At 32.3% G+C, this 26,415-nt stretch overlaps 3 protein-coding genes across 3 annotated transcripts in view; 1 reads left to right on the forward strand and 2 right to left on the reverse strand.

Moving 5' to 3' along the window:
- The first annotated feature begins 592 nt into the window (after positions 1-592).
- On the forward strand, positions 593-1,021 carry LOC135955717 (uncharacterized). Its single transcript, XM_065506074.1, has 2 exons — positions 593-626; positions 690-1,021. The coding sequence occupies exons 1-2, from the start codon at positions 593-595 to the stop codon at positions 1,019-1,021; spliced, it is 366 nt and encodes a 121-aa protein (XP_065362146.1).
- A 15,098-nt stretch (positions 1,022-16,119) lies between these two features.
- On the reverse strand, positions 16,120-16,734 carry LOC135953080 (uncharacterized). The gene has a single exon (XM_065502742.1). The coding sequence runs from the start codon at positions 16,732-16,734 to the stop codon at positions 16,381-16,383; it is 354 nt and encodes a 117-aa protein (XP_065358814.1). The 3' UTR covers positions 16,120-16,380.
- Positions 16,735-16,761: 27 nt separating this feature from the next.
- The window catches only part of fz2 (frizzled 2), a 312,996-nt gene continuing 303,342 nt past the window's right edge, over positions 16,762-26,415 (reverse strand). The window contains exon 11 of the mRNA XM_065502741.1: positions 16,762-19,186. Coding sequence (XP_065358813.1) covers positions 16,762-18,894 — 2,133 coding nt within the window. The 5' untranslated portion in view covers positions 18,895-19,186. The remainder of the gene's footprint in view (positions 19,187-26,415) is intronic.

Below are 26,415 nucleotides of genomic sequence, written 5' to 3' on the forward strand. Positions count from 1 at the left end.
TTCAAGTTCTAGTTCATGTTCTTGTTAAGGTCTAGTTCAGGTTCTAGTTCAGGTTCTAGTTCAGGTTCTAGTTCAGGTTCTAGTTGAGGTCTAGTTAAGGTTCTAGTTCAGGTTCTAGTTCAGGTTCTAGTTCAGGTTGTAGTTCAGGTTGTAGTTCAGGTTCTAGTTCAGGTTCTAGTTCAGGTTCTAGTTCAGCTTCTAGTTCAAGTTCAGGTTCTAGTTCAAGTTCAGTTCTAGTTCAGTTCAAGTTTTTGTAATGAAAAGCGATAACAATCCACATTACACCCAGTGTAAAGTAACTTGTTTAAAACTTATGAACTGTAGCTCATTTGACGCTTCACCATGTCTTGTCATTAAATATTATACTGAAACTTTAGCAAAAAAGTCAATGGTAACAAAAAATCTAAAGTTGGCAAAAATTTCTTCATAAAAATAGAAAACTTTTCATTAACATTAAGTTAAACAATGTCAAACACTAAATGCTGACTTAGAAAAAAAACGTTTTATTAAAAGCAAATGTAACAATATTATATAAGTTTAATAAAGAGCTGAATAGTAAAATAGTTTTTCAACATCTCACAAAGCCCACACAATGGAGAAAACAGCGGTATTTTATATAATTTTGGGTAAGCTTGAGTTTGTATTCCAATTTAACTTTAATCAAAGTTAATTGAGAAATTTGCTTTTAGTTTCCTGTTTATTTTCCTTAATTGCGGCCGCTCCCAAACCTCAAACGGACAACGATGACCCTAATTTTGATGTGCTGCCTCATGTTATGAATCAAAATGTGGATTATAATGCTATGATGGGACATTTTAAGGATTTCTTTATGTATTTGCCCGTTATGTTTACCACTTTCCGTGAGACCATGTCTGGTTTTCCAAAATTAGCCGAGGGCATACGGATTTTAACTTCTCCTGGTTTTGAGAAATCTTATGATGATGATGACGATTGCAAGTGTAAAACAAAGTCAAGACAAAATAGTAATGAAATTGATAAATCTTCTAGTATGTATAGATAAAAGGAATTTGGTTTATGAGTTAAGATCCTTTGGGATTTCTGGTCAATTGCTGTAAATATGTTAATAAAGATTTATTACATTTGTTTGTTTGTTATTTTGTTAAACTTTAAAACAAATGATTGTAAAGAATTTTTTTAATTGTCTCGCTTACTATGGGTCTTATTTAAGCTCTTGCGTGGTCGACTACTGATCCGTATCTAGCCCTCCTAAAAGCAGAGAGAGCTTCCAGAGCAAATCGTCCTCTATTTGTAGATTCTCCTAGTCTTGTCTAGTGATCGGGAGCAGAGAGATAATATGGATCATTTATAATAATTACATGTTACACCATTTCTTTCGCTGTTGTAATCTGATCAGCTACTGACCGAGTAGAGAGAGAGAGCTTCCAGAACAAATCGTCCTCTACTGATAGGTTCTTCGAGTCTAGTCCAATGATCGAGATAAGAGAGATAATATGGATCATTTATAATAATTACATGTTAAACACTTTCTTTCGCTGATCTGTAATCTGATCAGGTACTGATCGAGTAGAGAGAGAGCTTCCAGAACAACTCGTCCTCTACTGATAGGTTCTTCTAGTCTATTCCAATGATCGAGGGAAGAGAGAGAATATGGATAATAATTAGTTGTTATCGCTTTACTTCGCTGTTGTAATTTGATTATCTACTGATCGAGTAGAGAAAGAGCTTTTAGAATAACTCGTCCTCTACTGGTATGTTCTTCTAGTCTAGTATAGTGATCGATAGAAGAAGGGAGAGAATATGAATCATGGATCATGGATAATAATTCCATGTTATCCCTTACTTTCGTTGTTGAGATCTAATCACCTATCGTCCTCTACTGATAGGTTCATCTAGTCTATTCCAGTGATCGATAGAAGAGAGAGAATATGGATCATGGATAATAATTACATGTCATCTCTTTCTGTCGCTGTTGTAATTTGATTAGGTACTGATCGTGTAGAGAAAGAGCTTCCAAAACAACTGGTCCTCTACTGGTATGATCTTCTAGTCTATTTCAGTGATCGAGAAAAAAGAGAGAGAATGCGGAACATGGATAACAATTTCATGTTATCCCTATCTTTCGCTGCTGTAATCTGATCATCTACTGATCGTGTAGAGAAAGAGCTTCCAGAACAACTGGTCCTCTACTGGTATGATCTTCTAGTCTATTTCAGTGATCGAGAGAAGGCAGAGAATATGGATCATGGATAATAATTTCATGTTATCCCTTTCTATCGCTGTTGTAATCTGATCAGCTTCTGATCGAGTGGAGGAAGAGCTTCCAGATCAACAGGTCCTCTACTGGTATGATCTTCTAATATATTCCAGTGATCGAGAAAATAGAGAGAATACGGAACATGGATAACAATTTCATGTTATCCCTTTCTTTCGCTGTTGTAATCTGATCAGCTACTGATCGAGTAAAGAAAGAGCTCCTAGAACAACTCGCCCTCTACTGATAGGTTCTTCGAGTCTAGTCCAATGATCGAGATAAGAGAGAGAATATGGATCATTTATAACAATTACATGTTAAACCCTTTCTTTCGCTGTTGTAATCTGATCAGCTACTGATCGCGTAGAGAAAGACCTTCCAGAACAACTCGTCCTCTACTGATAGGTTCTTCTAGTCTAGGCCAATGATCGAGAGAAGAGAGAGAATATGGATCATGGGTACTAATTACGTGTTATCTCTTTCTTTCGTTGTTGTAATTTGATTAGGTACTGATCGTGTAGAGAAAGAGCTTCCAGAACAATTCGTCCTCTAATGGTATGATCGCCTAGTCTATTCCAGTGATCGAGAAAAGAGAGAAAATATGGAACAATGATAATAATTAAATGCCCTGGTAGCTATGAATGCCAACCACTGGTCTGAACAAAAAAACTGCTTCTGTATTATTAAAAACCTCTAAAAAATTTAATTAACCAAATCATTTAAATTCACTTTTTTTTAGATAAAACCCAAAACATTTCTGCTTAATTTTGTATGCCTTGCTCCAATTTCAATTTCATGTTAATTTTCCTTGGAAATCCTTTCAAAAATTGTCTGCAATTGTGGTACACTCTTGCTGAAAAGGCAAAATCGTTTAATTATTATTTTAAAATAAATGTTGCAAAAGTTTTTTGTTGTTGTCGTAGTGGTTGTCCACAAAACAACATCATGTCGTTTATCTTAACAAATTCATCTCTTAAATCGTGCTTTAAACACAAAACTTAAGCTTTCAATTTTATTTGTACGTAAGTAACTAGTCGAAGTAGTAGTTTTGGTGTTGTATGTTTTATTTCTTTCTTTCCTTTTTTTGTTGGTCTGTTCATTTAGGAGATAAGCGTCTTTTTAAGCTAAAATGTCTCTTTAAATGTCGTTGTCGTTTTTTTTCCTTGGTCTCAACTCCCACTGAGTGTGTTTTTAGAAGAAAAAACTGAAAAGTAACTTTAAGGTTAAGTTTTATCCATTTACTTTATATTGTCAGGATTTTCAACTCAAGTTTGTAGTTAGTGTAGACAAAATCGAGTGGAGTTCAGTTTATTATGATGATGTGTCTTATAGTTTTATCTTTATTTTTTTATTTTTTTGGTGGTTGGACTCATAGAGCGTCTGTGTCTGTATGATTTAGTTTTGGTTGAAATCGTTTCGTGTCATTTATCAATTCATTTTGATCTCTGGCACCTTTTTCTGTGTATGTACTTGTCTTTTTTCTTTTTTATTTTTTGCTTAAACCTGTAAGATTTAGTTTTTAAGCTGGAACATGTTAAAGTATCATGATTTAAAGGAAAGCAAAAACATATTGATTTGTAAAATAGTTAAGGTTACACACAAATAAAACACGAACAATTTTGATATTTTTAAGAAAAATTCAAGGGTTGTCAGGTGAAGTAAATTGGGGCACTAAATCTTGGTTATTTTTATAATGAATTTTTATACTAAATCGTTGTTCTTTTATACTGAATTTTTATACTAAATCGTGGTTCTTTTTATTAAGAATTTTTATACTAAATCGTGGTTCTTTTTATTACGAATTTTTATACTAAATCGTGGTTCTTTTTATTAAGAATTTTTGTACTAAATCGTGGTTCTGTTTATACTGGATTTTTATACTAAATCGTGGTTCTTTTTATACTGGATTTTTATACTAAATCGTGGTTCTTTTATACTAAATCGTGGTTCTTTTTATACTGGATTTTTATACTAAATCGTGGTTCTTTTTATACTGAATTTTTATACTAAATCGTGGTTCTTTTTATACTGGATTTTTATACTAAATCGTGGTTCTTTTATACTGGATTTTTATACTAAATCGTGGTTCTTTTTATACTGGATTTTTATACTAAATCGTGGTTCTTTTTATACTGGATTTTTATACTAAATCGTGGTTCTTTTTATACTGGATTTTTATACTAAATCGTGGTTCATTTTATACTGGATTTTTATACTAAATCGTGGTTCTTTTTATACTGGATTTTTATACTAAATCGTGGTTCTTTTTATACTGGATTTTTATACTAAATCGTGGTTCTTTTTATACTGGATTTTTATACTAAATCGTGGTTCTTTTTATACTGGATTTTTATACTAAATCGTGGTTCTTTTTATACTGGATTTTTATACTAAATCGTGGTTCTTTTTATACTGGATTTTTATACTAAATCGTGGTTCTTTTTATACTGGATTTTTATACTAAATCGTGGTTCTTTTTATACTGGATTTTTATACTAAATCGTGGTTCATTTTATACTGGATTTTTATACTAAATCGTGGTTCTTTTTATACTGGATTTTTGGTTCGTGGTTCTTTTTATTAAGAATTTTTATACTAAATCGTGGTTCTTTTTATTAAGAATTTTTATACTAAATCGTGGTTCTTTTTATTAAGAATTTTTATACTAAATCGTGGTTCTTTTTATTAAGAATTTTTATACTAAATCGTGGTTCTTTTTATTAAGAATTTTTATACTAAATCGTGGTTCTTTTTATTAAGAATTTTTATACTATATCGTGGTTCTTTTTATTAAGAATTTTTATACTAAATCGTGGTTCTTTTTATTAAGAATTTTTATACTAAATCGTGGTTCTTTTTATTAAGAATTTTTATACTAAATCGTGGTTATTTTTATTAAGAATTTTTATACTAAATCGTGGTTCTTTTTATTAAGAATTTTTATACTAAATCGTGGTTCTTTTTATTAAGAATTTTTATACTAAATCGTGGTTCTTTTTATACTGAATTTTTATACTAAATCGTGGTTCTTTTTATTAAGAATTTTTATACTAAATCGTGGTTCTTTTTATTAAGAATTTTAATACTAAATCGTGGTTCTTTTTATTAAAAATTTTTATACTAAATCGTGGTTCTTTTTACTAAGAGTTTTTATACTAAATTGTGGTTCTTTTTATTTAGAATTTTTATACTAAATCGTGGTTCTTTTTATTAAAAATTTTTATACTAAATCGTGGTTCTTTTTATTAAGAATTTTTATACTAAATCGTGGTTCTTTTTATTAAGAATTTTTATACTAAATCGTGGTTCTTTTTATTAAGAATTTTTATACTAAATCGTGGTTATTTTTATTAAGAATTTTTATACTAAATCGTGGTTCTTTTTATTAAGAATTTTTATACTAAATCGTGGTTCTTTTTATTAAGAATTTTTATACTAAATCGTGGTTCTTTTTATACTGAATTTTTATACTAAATCGTGGTTCTTTTTATTAAGAATTTTTATACTAAATCGTGGTTCTTTTTATTAAGAATTTTAATACTAAATCGTGGTTCTTTTTATTAAAAATTTTTATACTAAATCGTGGTTCTTTTTACTAAGAGTTTTTATACTAAATTGTGGTTCTTTTTATTTAGAATTTTTATACTAAATCGTGGTTCTTTTTATTAAAAATTTTTATACTAAATCGTGGTTCTTTTTATTAAGAATTTTTATACTAAATCGTGGTTCTTTTTATTAAGAATTTTTATACTAAATCGTGGTTATTTTTATTAAGAATTTTTATACTAAATTGTGGTTATTTTTATTTAGAATTTTTATATTAAATCGTAGTTCTTTTTATACTGGATTTTTATACTAAATCGTGGTTCTTTTTGTACTGGATTTTTATACTAAATCGTGGTTATTTTTGTACTGCATTTTTATACTAAATCGTGGTTGTTTTTATACTGGATTTTTTGTACTAAATCGTGGTTCTTTTTGTACTGGATTTTTATATTAAATCGTGGTTCTTTTTATTAAGAATTTTTATACTAAATCGTGTTTCTTTTTATACTGGATTTTTATACTAAATCTTGGTTCTTTTTATACTGGATTTTTATACTAAATCGTGGTTCTTTTTATACTAAATCGTGGTTCTTTTTATTAAGAATTTTTATACTAAATCGTGGTTCTTTTTATACTGGATTTTTATACTAAATCTTGATTCTTTTTATACTGGATTTTTATACTAAATCGTGGTTAATTTTGTACTGGATTTTTATACTAAATCGTGGTTATTTTTGTAAAGAATTATATTAAATCCTGGTTCTTTTAATACTTTAATGATTCCTGCTAATAATTGAAACTATTTTTGAAATTTTTATTATTTTTTTAATACTTTATTGAAACTTGCTTGTATCATATTGTTGTTGTTTTTGTTATTAATACATGTCATTTCATTTAGCATTTGTCTTGTTTTTTTTTTGTATTATTTATTAAATAATTTTTATTTATTATAAATATTTATTTGATTTTTTTTTCTTAAATGGTTTAATTTAAAGGTTTTTGTTTTGTTGTGTTTGTTTTAACCATTTTGTTGTTGTTTTGTTTATTCATTAATTTATTATTTATCATTATTATTTAAATATTTATATTATTGTTTTATTGTATTGCTATTTTTTTGTTTGTATTTTATATAATTTTTTTTTTGTTTTTGTTCACAATAAAAATGGTGTAAAATGTGTGTTTGGTTTGGTTTTGTTAAATGTGCAATTGTTGCTTAATTTATTATTTTGTTGTTTTTTTAATTTTCATTTCAATTTTCAGTTAATTCTTGTTTTAATGTCGGTATATGAGTGTTTTACTTTTGATTAGGGTTGGTTGGTTTTTTTTTGTTTGGAAATAAATAAATATTTTTCTTTTTTGCTTAAATTTTAAATATTTTTTATTTAAACATATTTTGTATTTTCTTTAAATATATTTTAAAAAATAATTTGTTTGTTTTTTATGTATTTTATTGTATTTATAATAAAGAAACTGAAATTTTTTTAAATTATAATTCACAAAAATACAATTCACAACTACAATACAGTTCACACTTGCTTCGGTTTCTTTTACCTTTCTTTAATTTATAATAAACACTTTCTTTGTGTTTTCTTTTTTTTTGCATTTTATTATAAACATTTCTTTTTTTAGGTTTTTTATTACTAATCCATAAATTTGTGTTTTTTTTTTTGTGGTATTTCGCTAATTTTTAAAATTTTTTATTTTGCCAAAATATATTTCAAAAAAACATTATTTAAAAATATCGTATACATTGTTGTGTGGTGTTGGGGCAAGAAAAATGTAAAATTAATTGAATATTTCATTTTTAATTTAATATTTTTTTAGGTTAAAATTAAAAACAAATTTTTTATAAAGAAATTTTAATAAAAATAGTGAAAACATTCTTGCAATTGTTCAATAAAAGTTTTGACCAAAAAAAATAATTTTGAAAATAGTACCAAAAAAAGTTTCCTAAAAGTACCAAAAAATTTTCCCAGAAAGTACCAAAATTGTTTCATCAAATATAAAAATGTTTGTTAAATCTGTATTAATATCAGAAAACTAAAAGTTTTGACCAAAAAAATTAATTTTGAAAAAAGTACCAAAAATAAAATTTTTCTAAAAAGAACCAAAATTGTTTCCCAAAAAAGTACAAAATTGTTTCTCAATAAGTATTAAAAACACTTTTTTCATCAAAAATAAAAATTTTTGTTGAAAACTGTATTAATATCAGAAAAGTAACAATGTTTCCTAAAAAGTACCAAATTTTTCTAACCAAAAAGTACCAATTTATTTTTTTAAAAAACTAGTTTTTATTTTTTTCATAAAGTATTAGTTCTTTTTTCCCCAAAAATATAAAATTTTTTTTTTTTAAAAAGTACCAATTTTTTTTGATCAAAAAGTACCAAGAACTTTATTTCCTAAAATTCTAGTTTTTGTTAAAAACTGTTTTAATACCAGAAAAGTACCAAAAAATTTTCCCAAAAAGTACCAACAATTTTTTCCCAAAAAAGTACAAAATTGTTTTTCAATAAGTACTAAATACAATTTTTTTCATAAAAAAACAAAAATTTTTGTTGAAAACTGGATCAGAAAATATCAGAAAAGTACCAATGTTTCCTAAAAAGTACCAAATTTTTTCAACCAAAAAGTACCAATTTCATTTTTTAAAAAACATGTTTATAATATTTTCATAAAGTACCAGTTCTTTTTTCCCCAAAAATATGAAAATTTTTTAAATATTGGAAAAGTATCAAATTTTTTTTTTAAAAAAAGTACCAATTTTTTTTTAATCAAAAAGTACCAAGTCTTTTTTAATCAAAAAGTACCAAGTCTTTATTTCCAAAAATACTAGTTTTTGTTAAAAACTGTTTTAATACCAGAAAAGTACCAACAATTTTTCCCAAAAAGTACCAAAATTTTTTTCCTCTAAAGTAAACATTTTTGGTATGAACTGTTTTAATATCAAAAAAGTACCTATGTTTCCTAAAAAGTCCCAAATTTTTTTAACCAAAAAGTACCAATTTCATTATTTAAAAAAAAAGTTTTTGCTGAAAATTGTTTTAATAGAAGAAAAGTCCAAACATTTTACCTAAAAGTATCTATTTTTTAAAAGTACCAAGATTTTTTTCCCCAAAAATATAAGATATAGGTGAAAATAGTTTTAATATCAAAAAAGTACCAATTTTTTTTCTTCAAAAAAGTACCAATTTTTTTTTTCAAAAAAGTACCATTTTTTTTTTCAAAAAAGTACCAATTTTTTTACCAAAAAGTACCAAGTCCTTTTTCTCCAAAAATTAGTTTGGAAAGTTTTAATATCTAAATGGTATTATTTTTATTTCTGAAAAAGTACCAAGTACATTTTTTTCTAAAAAAAAAAAATAAAAAATTTGTTTTTAATTTTAAAAAAATTCCTAATTTTTTTTTTTAAATTTTTGTTGCAATTTCTTTAACTCTTTTGTAAATATTATTTCCACATTACCAAATTCTTATGCTTTGCTTTTAAATTTATCTTTTCATTTTACTAACACATTTTTCTTTTTAAGACCAACAAATTCTACTTTAATTTGCTTTTTTCATTTGGTTTGTTTTTGTAATATTAATCTTAAAACTTAATATTTATATAAACATTTATAAATTTTTGTTATTTTTTATATAAATTTTTTTTAGAAAAAAAATTGTTTGTCTTTTGAAATTACGTATATTCGTTACAAATCTTTTTCAAGCTTTTTTTTTTGTTATCGAGAAAAAAAGGATTTTAAGCTTTTTTGTGGTTTTGTTTTATCTATGTATATTAATTAAATATTATTTATATTTATAATACATACATTAAGCCTAAGGTACACTGAGAAAAGAAAAATCTTTATATGTTTACATTTAAAATCATAAATTAACAACTACTTTTTAAATTTATTTTAGGGACGTACGAAGAAAAAGAAATTTTCAGATTTTATTTTAGGTTAAGATGTTAATAGCTGGGCTTATAATACAGTTTTTTAGGGGGTGAGTTTCATTTTCTTAAAAGAAATTTGATATAAAGTAGAAACAGTTTTTTAGTTTCTTTCGTTTGTTTTTTTTTTTTAATGGGAGCACAGCTCTTTGTTTTGGTTTTTTTGTATATCAAATGTATTTATTGTTTTCTAAACTTTATATCAAATTTGTTAAGAGTTTGTTTTATTAAATTTGCTAAATTTTTAATTAAATAAAATTAATGGAATTAAAAGAAATTATAAAATGAAAAGTCAAATGAAGAAATATTAACATTGGCTTTGAAGATTTCGAAACTCTAGAATACGAACATTTTTTTGGGTGGAAAAAAGTAGACTTATTTCGTAGAAAATCATTGGAGACAAAACAGTTTATTTAGATAATCTTTGGCTTGAAACATATTTATTAAGAAACCACTAGCAGCAACAAGTTTCTACTTAACAACATCGTCGAAAAACATGTTTTTATGAAGTTAATAGGAAAACTGGACTATAGTCTCGCCTATAGTCTGGACTATAGTCTGGACTATAGTCTCGCCTATAGTCTGGACTATAGTCTCGCCTATAGTCTGGACTATAGTCTAGCCTATAGTCTGGACTATAGTCTAGCCTATAGTCTGGACTATAGTCTTGACTATAGACAGGACTATAGTCTTGACTATAGACAGGACTATAGTCTTGACTATAGACAGGACTATAGTCTTGACTATAGACAGGACAATAGTCTTGACTATAGACAGGACTATAGACAGGACTATAGTCTTGACTAGAGACAGGACTATAGACAGGACTATAGTCTTGACTATAGACAGGACTATAGTCTTGACTATAGACAGGACTATAGTCTTGACTATAGACAGGACAATAGTCTTGACTATAGACAGGACTATAGACAGGACTATAGTCTTGACTATAGACAGGACTATAGTCTTGACTATAGACAGGACTATAGTCTTGACTATAGACAGGACTATAGTCTTGACTATAGACAGGACTATAGTCTTGACTATAGACAGGACTATAGTCTTGACTATAGACAGGACAATAGTCTTGACTATAGACAGGACTATAGACAGGACTATAATCTTGACTAGAGACAGGACTATAGACAGGACTATAGTCTTGACTATAGAGAGGACTATAGTCTTGACTATAGACAGGACTATAGTCTTGACTATAGACAGGACTATAGTCTTGACTATAGACAGGACTATAGTCTTGACTATAGACAGGACTATAGTCTTGACTATAGACAGGACTATAGTCTTGACTATAGACAGGACTATAGAAAGGACTATAGTCTTGACTATAGACAGGACTATAGTCTTGACTATAGACAGGACAATAGTCTTGACTATAGACAGGACTATAGACAGGACTATAGTCTTGACTATAGACAGGACTATAGTCTTGACTATAGACAGGACTATAGTCTTGACTATAGACAGGACTATAGTCTTGACTATAGACAGGACTATAGTCTTGACTATAGACAGGACTATAGAAAGGACTATAGTCTTGACTATAGACAGGACTATAGTCTTGACTATAGACAGGACTATAGACAGGACTATAGTCTTGACTATAGACAGGACTATAGTCTTTACTATAGACAGGACTATAGTCTTGACTATAGACAGGACTATAGTCTTGACTATAGACAGGACTATAGTCTTGACTATAGACAGGACTATAGACAGGACTATAGTCTTGACTATAGACAGGACTATAGTCTTGACTATAGACAGGACTATAGACAGGACTATAGTCTTGACTATAGACAGGGCTATAGTCTTGACTATAGACAGGACTATAGTCTTGACTATAGACAGGACTATAGACAGGACTATAGTCTTGACTATAGACAGGACTATAGACAGGACTATAGTCTTGACTATAGACAGGACTATAGTCTTGACTATAGACAGGACTATAGACAGGACTATAGTCTTGACTATAGACAGGACTATAGTCTTTACTATAGACAGGACTATAGTCTTGACTATAGACAGGACTGTAGTCTTGACTATAGACAGGACTATAGCCTTGACTATAGACAGGACTATAGCCTTGACTATAGACAGGACTATAGTCTTGACTATAGACAGGACTATAGACAGGACTATAGACAGGACTATAGTCTTGACTATAGACAGGACTATAGTCTTGACTATAGACAGGACTATAGACAGGACTATAGTCTTGACTATAGACAGGACTATAGACAGGACTATAGTCTTGACTATAGACAGGACTATAGTCTTGACTATAGACAGGACTATAGTCTTGACTATAGACAGGACAATAGTCTTGACTATAGACAGGACTATAGACAGGACTATAGTCTTGACTATAGACAGGACTATAGTCTTGACTATAGACAGGACTATAGTCTTGACTATAGACAGGACTATAGTCTTGACTATAGACAGGACTATAGACAGGACTATAGTCTTGACTATAGACAGGACTATAGTCTTGACTATAGACAGGACTATAGTCTTGACTATAGACAGGACTATAGTCTTGACTATAGACAGGACTATAGTCTTGACTATAGACAGGACTATAGTCTTGACTATAGACAGGACTATAGTCTTGACTATAGACAGGACTATAGTCTTGACTATAGACAGGACTATAGTCTTGACTATAGACAGGACTATAGTCTTGACTATAGACAGGACTATAGTCTTGACTATAGACAGGACTATAGTCTTGACTATAGACAGGACTATAGCCTGGACTATGGACTATAGTCTGGACTATGGACTATAGTCTGGACTATGGACTATAGTCTGGACTATGGACTATAGTCTGGACTATGGACTATAGTCTGGACTATGGACTATAGTCTGGACTATGGACTATAGTCTGGACTATGGACTATAGTCTGGACTATGGACTATAGTCTGGACTATAGTCTGGACTATGGACTATAGTCTGGACTATAGTCTGGACTATAGTCTGGACTCTGGACTATGGACTATAGTCTGGACTCTGGACTATGGACTATAGTCTGGACTATGGACTATAGTCTGGACTATGGACTATAGTCTGGACTATGGACTATAGTCTGGACTATGGACTATAGTCTGGACTATGGACTATAGTCTGGACTATGGACTATAGTCTGGACTATGGACTATAGTCTGGACTATGGACTATAGTCTGGACTATGGACTATAGTCTGGACTATGGACTATAGCCTGGACTATGGACTATAGTCTGCACTATGGTCTATAGTCTGGACTATGGACTATAGTCTGGACTATGGACTATAGTCTGGACTATGGACTATAGTCTGGACTATGGACTATAGTCTGGACTATGGACTATAGTCTGGACTATGGACTATAGTCTGGACTATGGACTATAGTCTGGACTATGGACTATAGTCTGGACTATAGTCTGGAGTCTGGACTATGGACTATAGTCTGGACTATGGACTATAGTCTGGACTATGGACTATAGTCTGGACTATGGACTATAGTCTGGACTATGGACTATAGTCTGGACTATGGACTATAGTCTGGACTATGGACTATAGTCTGGACTATGGACTATAGTCTGGACTATTGACTATAGTCTTGACTATGGACTATAGTCTTGACTATGGACTATAGTCTTGACTATGGACTATAGTCTTGACTATGGACTATAGTCTTGAATATGGACTATAGTCTTGACTATGGACTATAGTCTTGACTATGGACTATAGTCTTGACTATGGATTATAGTCTTGACTATGGACTATAGTCCTGTCTATGGATTATAGTCCAGACTATGGACTATAGTCTATAGTTTTGACTATAGAATATAGTCTTCACTATAGGCTATAGTCTTGATTATAGAATGTAGTCTTGATTATAGAATTTAGTGTTGATTACAGTCTATAGTTTTGACTATAAACTATAGTCTTGACTATAGACTATAGTCTTTTGGTAAGTCGCCGACATATAATTTGAAAATATTGAAGATGAAACAAAGAAATGCCTCCCGACTACAGTCGCTACTATAGTTTGAACAATGGTCTTAACTATGCAATGCATGATCTACTAAAAAAATACTGCAATGTCGACCATAGAACTGGGCATCTCTTTCTTGCAAGCTGGACTATAGACGGGACTATAGTCTCGACTGATCTATAGCCACGGCTATAGTCTCGATATTTGATTGGGACTGTAGCCTCAACACTTTATAAAGTCTTTAAAAAGCTTAAGCACTTTCAAATCAAAATGTTGAAATAATAATTAAATCAATATAAAAACTGAAAATTCTGTTAAAAGAAATAATAAAAACTCAAAATAATTTATATGTTTTTAAATATAAAAAAATCAAAATTTTATTGCAATTTTTTTCGTTTTTTTAGGATTATAAATTCATGGTTGGTTTTGAAATATTTTTGTTTTTTTTTTTTTTGTTTGTTTCATAATAAGGATTTTAGTTATATAAGTTATATTTATAAATAATTTTATATATATAATTATTTTTTTTGTTGTTTATAATTAATTATAATTAATTACTAAATTTATAAAACTTTATACAGGTTGTGGATAATATAATTATTTTGTTTTTAATGATAGTTTTAGTTTTTAAAAAATTGGCTGGTTTTTAAAATTCTATAAAAGTATAATTATAAAATAAGTTGAGCTTAAATGCCGTTTGTTTTAAAATTGTTTTTTTTTTCGTTTGGGAAATTTAAACCAATGTTTTTTTTTAGTTTTAGGGGTTAAATTTTAATTAAAAATGCATTTCAAGACTTTTTGGATTTAATACAGTTTAAATATATATCGATTTTTGTTTTGTTTTTGTTTTTATTTTTAAATATAAATTAATATTTACAAAGTTACAGGCTAAAGTTTAGGTAATTATAAAGTAATTTATAATTAAATTATTATAATTTTAAAGATTTTTTTTTTTTTGTATTTAATGCTAAATTCTTTTGTTGTTTTTAAAAAATATGAAATATTTTACAAATGTGTGTTGTGTTTTTATTAGTGATATTTTATTCGATTTGTTGTAATGTTTTGTTTAAAGGTTTTCTTAAATGTTTTTTACAATATGGCTTGGCTTTTGGCAGTGGCAGTATGGTTTCCTTTAAAATTTCCTGTTTCTCTTTATCATTTTAACGCAGTTTCCATTTTGTAGTTTTATTTTTTTTAAATTTTTAAGATTTTCTTTATAATTTTTTTTTTTGTTGTTTTATTTAATTATTATAAAGTCAGTCTATTTAAGAAAATGTTTAAAAAATTATAATAATAATAATAATTAACAGAAGAAGTAGTTTGTTTAGCTTGTGGTTTATTTTAAATAAACTTTATGTTTTTTTTTCATAAATTATTATAGATATTGTGCTTTTCATTTTCTTTCTTTTTCAATAATTCTCTCAGTAGTTTTTCTTAAATTTTATTATGGAAAAAAGTGGACTAGATTTTTATGTTTTTTTTATTATTTTTTTTTTGTTTGTTTAATATATTTATTAGTTAAATAGCTTTGTTTTCTATGTAGTGTTTAAAAGAAACAAATAATAATTATAATAATAATTAAAAATTACTTTACTAGATTTTTAATATGGCCGCTATTTCTAAATTCCCTTTATTTTCTTTTTGTTGCTGTTTTAAGGGGAGTAAAGAAATTAGCAAGAAATTTTTTTGTTTTTGTTGTTTTTTACAAGTTTATAACCTCAAATATTAACAGGCAAAAGTAACAGAGTTCTCTCTCTTTAAAGGCTCTCTCTCAAAATAACGGTATTTAACACTTAGAGAAATGTAAACATGAAATTACTTAATATTGATATGGAATTAACTGAATTCAATTGAAATTTTACAAAAATCATTTAAAATGTTAAACTTTAAACTGAAATCAAGAAAAATTTATTTAACAAACTTTGAAATTTATTAAAAAAAAATTTTTTAAAAAATGTATTTCAAAAAAAAAAAATTTTTTTTAAGAAAAATATATTTCGAGCAAAATTTTGAAATTTAAAAAAAATCAATAAAAATTTATTGGAAATTTTTTTTCAAAATAAAAAATTTTGAAAATTAAAAAAAAATCAATAAAACTTTATTTGAAATTTTATTAAATTGAATACATTTTTTTTCTAGAATGTCATTAAAAAATCATTTAATTCTTTAAACTTAACAAATTTCAAAAATTTTCAGATTTTTGTAAAATATTTTTATAAAAAATTTCTAAATTTTAAAAAAATCAATTTGAAATATGATTAAATATACCAATTTTTAATTATTTTAAAATTAATTCTTTAAATTTAAAAATTTTTATTCAAAGCTCTTATATTCCTCAATAAAATCCAAAAATTTTCAGATTTCTCCAAAAAAAATTTTAATAAAAATTTTTGAAATTTTGAAAAAAATTAAATTTTATTAGTAATATGATGAAATTAATACTCTAAATCATTTCGAAAATTATAAAAATTTACTAAAATAAGTGAAAAAATTCTTTTAAATTTTTAATTTACTTTGAGACTTTAAATCAAACAATTTCCTCCAAGTGTTATGTTAACATTTCTAAAGCCCTACAACTATTCTATCACACTCCTACGAAGAAAACTCCTTACAATTGACTAAAACTACTTGTGGATACCCAATGGTTTGTATCAGGTCGTACCATTAACTATATAGGACCATAATCACTTAATGCCTGACCCGGATGCTGGGCACCAGGCCCGCCCGGCAACGAAACTACCACGGCCACAGCACGCGAGTCTACCATCGAACCGGGTGGTCCCTGATTGCCGCCATTACCGCCGCCGGGGCCACCACCCCCATTGCCATAAACATTACCAGGATTATTCATGCCACCATTACCGCCACCACCACCACCATGCATTATACTGCCAGGAGGAGCCCCAACACCGTGCATACCACTGCCGCCAACCGTACTATTGCCAGTCGTGCTCATGAGCGTGCCATGACCTAGCACACTGCCGCCGCCAATTGTACTGCCGCCGCCGCCACCACCGCCCATCGTTGAAGCTCCGCCCGACTCTCCATGTCATACATGACTGGCCGCGGGCTGTTTCAAAACATGATGGTGCAAATGGTGGTGGCTAGTGGAAGCCACCGAAGCGCCGCCCGCCTGGGTATAGGGGGTAGCCAGTAGAGATCCGGCAGCGGAACCTACCGGCATGCCCATGCCAGAGCCGGCATATGGATGTGGTATGGGTGGCCTTTGTTTGATGAGCGCCTGATTGGCCCCGGTGCGATCGGGCTGGCCAAACAGTCGCCGCCAAAAGCGTCGCCAACTCTCTAGAGTCTTACCCGACCATATCCATACGCCGGATGTTATGCCCACCGCCAAAGCCATAAAGTATTTCAACATTAAAACCGAGTACAAAGGTTTCTTGCCGGGTCCCTTGATTTGTGCACAAGGACAGGCCAAGGCTTTGATCCAATCCTCAAAGTAGGCTGCCTCATACAGATAACAGCCGATGACTATAGTAGCCGGGACGGTATACAGCACCGAGAAGATGCCTATGCGTATCATTAGCTTTTCCAATTTATCAGCCTTAACTCCAGCTCCCACTCCTCCTTGCTGCTTAATCACCGAACGTATGCGAAACAGGGAGACAAAGCCGGCCATCAGGAAAGTAGTGCCTATGACCAGGTACACAAACAATGGCGCCAACACAAAGGTTTTTAAATGATCCGGATTCAAATTGCCCACATAGCAAATGCCCAATATGGGATCACCATCCACCGCGGAGAGCAGCAACACTGCCACCGATTGTACGGTGGGTATTAACCAAGCAGCCAAATGAAAGTATTGTGAATGTTTGGTAATGGCCTCATTGCCCCATTTCAAGCCAGCCGCCAAAAACCAGGTGAAACTTAATATCACCCACCATATAGAAGAAGCCATGCCAAAGAAATAGGTCATCAGGAAAACCAAAGTACAGGAATGCGGCCCCGTAGAGCTCTCCTTCAGCAAACGACCATCACAGGCAATCTCTTCATTTTGCAAAAAGTTCTTGGACAAATAGCCCACAGCCACCATGAAATAGCAGGCGGACAGGAATACTATGGGCCTTTCGGGATACTTAAACCTTTCGGTGTCGATGATGAAGGTGGTGAGTGTCATTAGAGTGCTGCAGAAGCATAGGCCCGACCACAGCGTTATCCATATGCCGGCGAATTCCTTTTCGTCGTTTGTGAAGAACGGGCCCTTGCACGGTATGGCGCAATTTTGAACGCCGGCGATTCTTGACACAGTCGAGTTCATGTACCATGGATAGTGCAGAGGTGGCGGCATCAGTTGAGCTTCCTTCCCCAGGAGTATGAGAGGTGGGCGACACGAGCATGTGCATTCCTTTGCGTTTGTTTTTTCTCCTAGGGAGCTTTGGCAGTTTTTTGAATTCTTGCCTTTACATTTTTGGGAGCCAGATGAAGAACCAGAACCAGATTGTTTGCGTTTGCCGCCACCCGAAGAAGAACCACCGCCAGAGGCATCACCACGGCCAGAGCCACTGCCGCCGCTGGAGGAAGAACCTCCCGACGAGGAGGAATCTGTGTAGGAGGGTTGTTCCATGCAAAGATTTTCGGGATCGCCATGGAAGGGCAAATGTTCACAGGCCATTCTTTCGGGCCACTCAAAGCTATACTGCTGCATAATGGGGGCACAACCAGCACGAGCCCTCTCACATACCGAACGGCAGACGGGCAATGGCTTGTGATAATCCTCCAGACAAATGGGTGTGTACATGGAGCATAAAAAGAATTTCAGATCGGGTGAGCATTTTATTTCCACCAAAGGCCAGAATTGATGCACCTCCAGGCCGGCTTCATCTTGGGTTTCATGATTCATTTCGTTGGGAAACGAAGTCATGTTGTAGCCTATGCCGCGGCACATGGGTATCGTGATTTCTTCACATCTGGAATTGGGATCTTTGGGTATGGCGGGCAGGCCATAACCCGGAGCCGGACTAACTTCCATTGAATGCATGCCCAGGCCCATATTGCCACCCATACCTACACCCGCCACTCCGCCGCCATTGTCTGACATGTGTTGCAGACCATCCGCTCGACAGCCGCCTTGATGACAGCTAAGCAGCAGTAAAGAGATGAGGACATAAAGACTTCTCTGTCTGTTAAGCGATGACGATGTTGTATGTGTTAAATGAAGCGACATCTTTAAGCAGCGAGAGAGATAGTGATAGAGGGATAGTTGAGGACAGCTTAAAGAAGGCTGCAAATCCTCTTTAATTGCAGCTTTATATATTTTGTAATATTTTTTCTTTTATTTTAAGATGGTTTCCAGGAAATTTACAGTTGCCAACTTATATTTTTGTTAAGTGTAAAGTATTTGTTGTTACTTCTTAGGTTAGATTAGAAGCCAATGTGCGTGAGTTTAAAGTCACAAAGTCGAAACAACTTAAACTGACACAGCGTCAAATAAAGAGATTTCGAAATTTAAAAAACATCTGTAAAGAGAAATAAAAAGACAAAAAATATTAGTTGATAGGAATAAACTAAATAATATTAAATTGTATTAAGCTAGTTCTAAGAAAATTCTAAACCATTTGACTGTTAACAGTCAACTGTCAAAGTTTTTCATATTCCCCTAACAGTAGTTATTTGTTAAATGCAACCCTTTTGTTGGCGGCATATTTTTCCAATGTCACCCATTATGGTTTCTTCTTACTTTTCATACACAAACATACACTTAACTAATGTTTACTTTATCATTATTTCTACATCTCCTTTCACACCGTTATTTTTTGTTCTCCCTTTATGAAAAATCAACTCTAATAATTGTACATGTCATACAGTTATAAAGAACAGCTCATGATGAATATGTTTGTGTTTGAGTGTATGTATATGTGCTGCTAGTTAAGCAGAGCAGAGCAGACTGGCTCAATAAAACAACATCAATCAAAATCAGTGATTTTTATTAAATTTGACAGGCATAAACGGCTGCTGCTGGGCTGACTATGTTTGCTCTTAAAATGAAAGATAATAAACCTTAAGTTATGTTGTTTTTTTTTTTTTCTCTAAAAGTGGAAAAATCGTTTAAACTGTATGTCAGTGTGATAAAGGGGGTGGAGGAGAGGGGGATGTTTAAGTTGGAGACAATAGTTATTGTTGCTTCACTTATTTTGAGGCAAACAAATCATTTATTGTTGTATGGAAAAAAAGTGTTGAAACATTACACTAAAAATTAATTAAATTCAATTGATTGAATGCTCTTTCTTTGACGCTCTTGATGTTGCAACTTTTCTAGGCTGAATATATAGAGTTGTAGCAAAAATAGGGGAACATTAAGCAATTAAAAGGGGGGGAACAGAATGTTCTTTTCTCGCTTAATGTTCAAATGTGAGCATAAGCAGTTCAAATGAGCAGAAAATCAGCTCGAATTGAGGTATGAACTCCGGTGATTTTGTACAAATAAAGGGTTCCATGTAGCTATTTGAATCCATGGAGTATAATCAGAAAACTTTACACTGCTGCACATAGGAATTCATAAAGACCTACGAATGTAGGTCATGGGACTCCATAAAGACCTAGAAGTGAAGCTCGTGTGGGACTCCTTAAAGACCCACGATTGAGACTCATGCGAGGATACGATTGAAGCTAATGGGACTCCAGAAAACCTACAATTGAAGCTCGTATGAGACTCCATAAAGACCCACGATTGAGACTCATGCGAGGATACGAATGAAGCTCATGGGACTCCAGAAAGACCTAGAATTTAAGCTCGTGTGGGACTCCATAAAGACCCACTATTGAGACTCATGCGAGGATACGATTGAAGCTCATGGGACTCCAGAAAGACCTAGAATTTAAGCTCCTGTGAGACTCCATAAAGACCCACGATTGAGACTCATGCGAGGATACGATTGAAGCTCATGGGACTCCATAAAGACCTAGAATTTAAACTCGTGTGAGACTACGATTGAAGCTCCTGGGACTCCATAAAGACCTACGAATGAAGCTCATGTGCAACTCATGCGAATTGAAGCTCATATGCGACTACTATTGAAGCTCTTGTGGGACTCCATAAAGGCCTACGATTGAAGCTCATGTAGGACACCATAAACATCTACGATTAAAGTCCATGGGGTTCCATAAAGACCTACGATTGAACCTCATGGGACTCCATAAAGACCTACGATTGAAGCTCAAGTAAGACACCATAAAGACCTACGATTGAAGCTCAAGCAAGACACCATAAAGACCCACGATTGAAGATCATGTGAGATTTAAGATCTTGTGGGATTCCGTAAAGACTTACGATTGAAGCTCAAGCAAGACACCATAAAGACCTACGATTGAAGCTCAAGCAAGACAACATAAAGACTCACGATTGAAGCTCATGTGAGACTACGATTTAAGCTCTTGTGAGACTCCATAAAGACTCACGATTGAAGCTCATGTGTGACTGCGATTTAAGATCATGGAACTCCATAAAGACCTACGATTGAAGCTCATGTGCAACTCATGCGAATTGAGCTTCAATAGTAGTCGCATATGAGCGCGACTACTATTGAAGCTCATGTGGGACTCCATAAAGACCTACGATTGAAGCACATGGGACTCCATAAAGACCTACGATTGAAGCTGATATGGCCTCCATAAAGATCCACGATTGAAGCTTAAGCAAGACACCATAAAGATCCACGATTGAAGCTCATGTGGGACCACATAAAGACTAACTATTGAAGCTCAAGCGAGACTCCATAAAGACCGACGATTGAAGCTCAAGCGAGACTACCATTGAAGCTCATGGGACCCCATAAAGATCCACGATTGAAGCTCATGTGGGACCACATAAAGCTCAGGTGAGACTTCATAAAGACCCACGATTGCACCTCAAGCGGGACCATTGAAACTCAAGGGACTCCATAAATAACAATGATTGCAGCTCATGTTTGACTTTATAAAGATCTACGATTGAACTTTTTTGGGACTCCAGAAAGAAAGAGAACAATTTTCCTGTACATTTCCATTCGTTTTATGTGCTAAATTGTGTTTGAAAAGGTTTCAAACTTCCCCTAACAAAAAAAACCCCAGTGTAATAAGAAACACCCTTCAGTCACACTGCCATTCATTAGGAAAAACAATAGTTTCAAAAACTACCCAAGTAAAATTGTTGACTTTATTAATAACTAAGTACATACTTGGTTTGGCAAACACATTAGAGTTGAGAAATGTTGCAGCTTCTAAGGTTTTTGTTATTATAAATAAAATATCAAATTACAAAACCCAAAATGTTGGATAATTTATAACTAAATTGCTATTAATTTAGCTAGGAAACAAAAATATAAGTTAAAAGTTGGCATATTTAATGAATGACAAGACAATTTAAGCAAAAAGAGAGGCAGTTACGAAATGAAAGCAAGTCCTTTAAATGTTTAAGGAAATAGTAAATAAATAGTTATCATTAATAGACATTTAATTTAAGTTTAATAGTTAAGAATATCTTTAAGATTATTATTAGATTTCTTTAAGTTTATTTCTTAAAACCTGTTATCAAAACCACAACACTTGTTGTTGTCTCAGGGCTTTTGAGACAGTTAAACTGGCTGTCATTTGTTTTATTATTAATTTTAATTTTATTATATAGAAATATACATTACTTGTATTAAATTACTTGTTTAAATGTCACTACAAATATCCTACAGACATAGTTGTAATGAACAAACTTTCATAACGCTGTTTAGACCACATGACAGCTTGTGTATATGATAGTTTTTAGATTAAGATTTTATTTGTTTCAATATACATAAGTATTTTTTTTCTTTTTTTTATAAAACCACAACATCTCATAATGAAACACAGTAGCCCAGAAAACTAATAACCACAACATTGCTGTTATGAATGACATTGATATAAAAATGTTATTTAAAAAAAAAATAAAAAACTAAAGTAAAAAGAAATATTTAAAGAAAAAAGCAGGTGAAGTATGCCCAGTATTTTGTTAAAACAAAACAAGTGGCAACTTCATACAAAAAATAACGGTTAAAGCTTAAAGAATAAGCAAAAGAGAGGAAAAGAAACAACAATGGCGTCTCAGCAATAGAGAGAGCATGCCAAATTCAAAGTAAGTAAGTTGAAGACAATTTTTATTTATAAGAAAAATAACATATCAACATTATTAATACCATTAGTTTAAAAGTACGAATATTTCCCATTACTTTAATTAAATTCTTCTTTCATTTCATAAATATTTCATTGCAACTCTTCACTGCTCTGCTTCAATTTGTTTTTTTTTTTTTAACAAAATCAATTTATTTTCTATTTATTTAGCTCTTGAAAATTCTAAATAAAAATCAAAGCTAAAGAGTTTTTTTTAGATCGAAATACCTTATATATATTTATTTTAACTCCATTCATGACTTGCATATGACTATTTAATATTTATTTAACTAGAAGAACCCAACCAAGTAAGTTATTTTCAAGGAAATTTACACTTAAACTCATAAAATAAACATGATTAGCGTTGCACTACTAAATACTTCTACACTATACTATATGGTGCATCATCCTCCAGCACTTGAAGTTGTTGCACACACTTAGTTGGGTTTTTGCCTTTTCAGGTAAATAATAAAATAAAATAAAAAAGAGCAATAATAAATAGTAGTAGTCTGAGCAAAACTAACAAATCACAAAATAAACACTTGATAATTTTATTTATAAAAAAGTAAAGAAAGAAAAAAAACACTGGATGTAGTACTTAAAAATCGTATAGTCATGAATTTATTCCTTTATTTTTTATTCAATAAAATTTCCTGTGTTCATGAATATTAAAGACTTGAGTTTTATAGTTTGCTTTGTTTTCTTAAGATTTATGTTAATTAAATGTAAACAATTGAAGAATTTCTTTGAAAATTAAAACTCATAAGGCTAAGAGATAACAAGATGCAACAAACAGTTGCCTTTTTTCTGTAGAAAAAGTTTAGTATGCATCTTTTTGTATACATCATAGACCCTATACAGACCTATGATTGCAGCTTATGAAGGACCATATAAATATCCAGGTTTAAACCTTATGTGGGACTACATAAAGACCCACAATTGAAGCTCACGTGGGATTCCAATAAGACCTAAGATTGGAGCTCTTATGGGACTCTATAAAGACCTAGGATTTAAGCTCATGTGCGACTCCACAAAGATCTACGATTGAAGCTCATGTGGGACTCTGTAAAGACCTGGGATTGGAGCTCATGTGGGACTCCATAAAGACCTTATGTGGGGCTCTATAAAGACCTAGGAGTGGAGCTCATGTCGGACTCTATAAAGATCTGGGATTGGAGCTCATATGGGCCTCTATGAAGACCTAGGATTGCAGCTCATGTGGGACTCCATAAAGACCTAGGATGCTAGATCATGTGGGTCTCTATAAAGACCTAGGATTGGAGCTCATGTGGGGCTCTATAAAGACCTAGGAGTGTAGCTCATGTGTGGCTCTATAGAGACCTAGGATTGGAGCTCATGTGGGACTCTATAAAGACCTAGGATTGCAGCTCATGTGGGACTCCATAAAGACCTATGATCGAAGCTCATGTGGGACTCTATAAAGACCTAGCATTGAGACTCTATAAAGACCTAGGATGCTAGATCATGTGGGTCTCTATAAAGACCTAGGATTGGAGCTCATGTGGCGCTCTATAAAGATCTAGGAGTGGAGCTCATGTCGGACTCTATAAAGACCTAGGATTGGAGCTCATTTGAGACTCCATAAAGACCTATGATTGGAGTACACGTGGGACCCTATAAAGACCTAGGATTGAAGTTCATGTGGAACTCTATAAAGACCTAGGATTGGAGCTCATATGGGACTTTATAAAGACCTGGGATTGGAGCTCATGTGGGCCTTTATGAAGACCTGGGATTGGAGCTCATGTGGGCCTTTATGAAGACCTAGGATTGGAGCTCATGTGAGACTCTATAAATACCTAGGATTGGAGCTTACGTGGGACTCCATAAAGATCTACGATTGAAGCTTATGTGGGACTCTATAAATACCTAGGATTGGAGGTAATGTGGGGCTCCATAAAGACCTAGGATTGAAGCTCATAGGATTTCATAAAGACCCACGATTGAAGCTCATGTGGGACTCCATAAAGACCCACAAATAAGGCCCATGTGAGACTACGAATGAAGCTCATAGGATTCCATAAAGACCCACGATTGAAGCTCATGTGGTACTCCATAACGAAACACTATTAAAGTTTATGCGAGACTACGATGGAAGCTCATGAGACTTCATAAAGATCTAGGATTGAATCTCCTGAGGGACTACATAAGGAACTACGATTGAAGATCATATGTGACTCCATAAAGACCCACGATTAAAGCTCATGCGAGACTACGATTGAAGCTCATGTGGGACTCCATAAAGACCACGATTGTAGCTCATGCAAGACTACGATTGTAGCTCATGCAAGACTACAATTGAAGCTCATGTGGGACTCCATAAAGACCCACGATTAAAGTTCATGTGAGACTACGATTGAAGCCCATAGGATTCCATAAAGACCCACGATTGAAGCTCATGTGGGACTCCATAAAGACCCACGATTAAAGTTCATGTGAGACTACGATTGAAGCCCATAGGATTCCATAAAGACCCACGATTGAAGCTCATGTGGGACTCCATAAAGACCCACGATTAAATTTCATGTGAGACTACGATTGAAGCCCTTAGGATTCCATATAGACCCACGATTGAAGCTCATGTGGGACTCCATAAAGACCCACGATTATAGTTCATGCGAGACCACGATGAAAGCTCATGGGACTTCATAAAGGCCTAGGATTGAATCTCCTGAGGGACTACATGAAGACCTACGATTGAAAATTATATGGGACTCCATAAAGACCCACTAATGAAGCTCATGCGAGACTACGATTGAAGCTCATTGGAATCCATAATACCTACGATTGAAGCTCATGTAGGACTCCATAAAGTCCCACGATTGATGCTCATGCGAGACTACGATTGAAGTTCGTGTAGGACTCCATAAAGGCCTGCGATTGAAGCTATGGGGGAATCCATAAAGACCCACGATTAAAGCTCATGCGAGACTACGATTGAAGACTACGTTGGAGCTCATGTGGGCTCCATAAAGACCGACGCCATGGTTAAAGCTGATGCGAGGCTGCGATTAAAGCTCATATGACTCCATAAAGACCTACGATTGAAGATCATATGGGACTCTATAAAGACCTACGTTTGTAGCTCTATTAAGACTACAGAATGTCCTACGATTGAAGTTCATTTGGGGCACAATATGTTATTCCTTTTTTATAGTAAAATTTGTATTGTTTTTAACACACCCTGTAAATTTAAAGCGCTGGATTTTTTTTTGTCTTTAAAACACATTCTATAATTTATGTTTGTTTTAAAATTTTTATCGATTTTTTTTTCTAGTTTCTTTGCTGTCATTATTGATTTTTCCTACAAAGCAGCAGCTTCTTATTACAATAGGAGCCAGACGCCTAAATAAATAGTAAGAGGAGCTAGAATAAGAGAACAAAATAAACCAACCAACATAATGACTACTGGTTAAATAAATTGTTTATTTTTTTTTTTGTTCTTAAAAGAACTACGACGACAATCTCTCTATTAACAAACTATATACAACAAACTATTTGTGTTTATTTTTTTTTTTTCAAAATATTTTAAAAGTCTATTACAAATAGTCTC

Source organism: Calliphora vicina, chromosome 3 (genome assembly GCF_958450345.1).
Source record: "Calliphora vicina chromosome 3, idCalVici1.1, whole genome shotgun sequence".
In the NCBI taxonomy this organism is placed as follows: Eukaryota; Metazoa; Arthropoda; class Insecta; order Diptera; family Calliphoridae; genus Calliphora; species Calliphora vicina.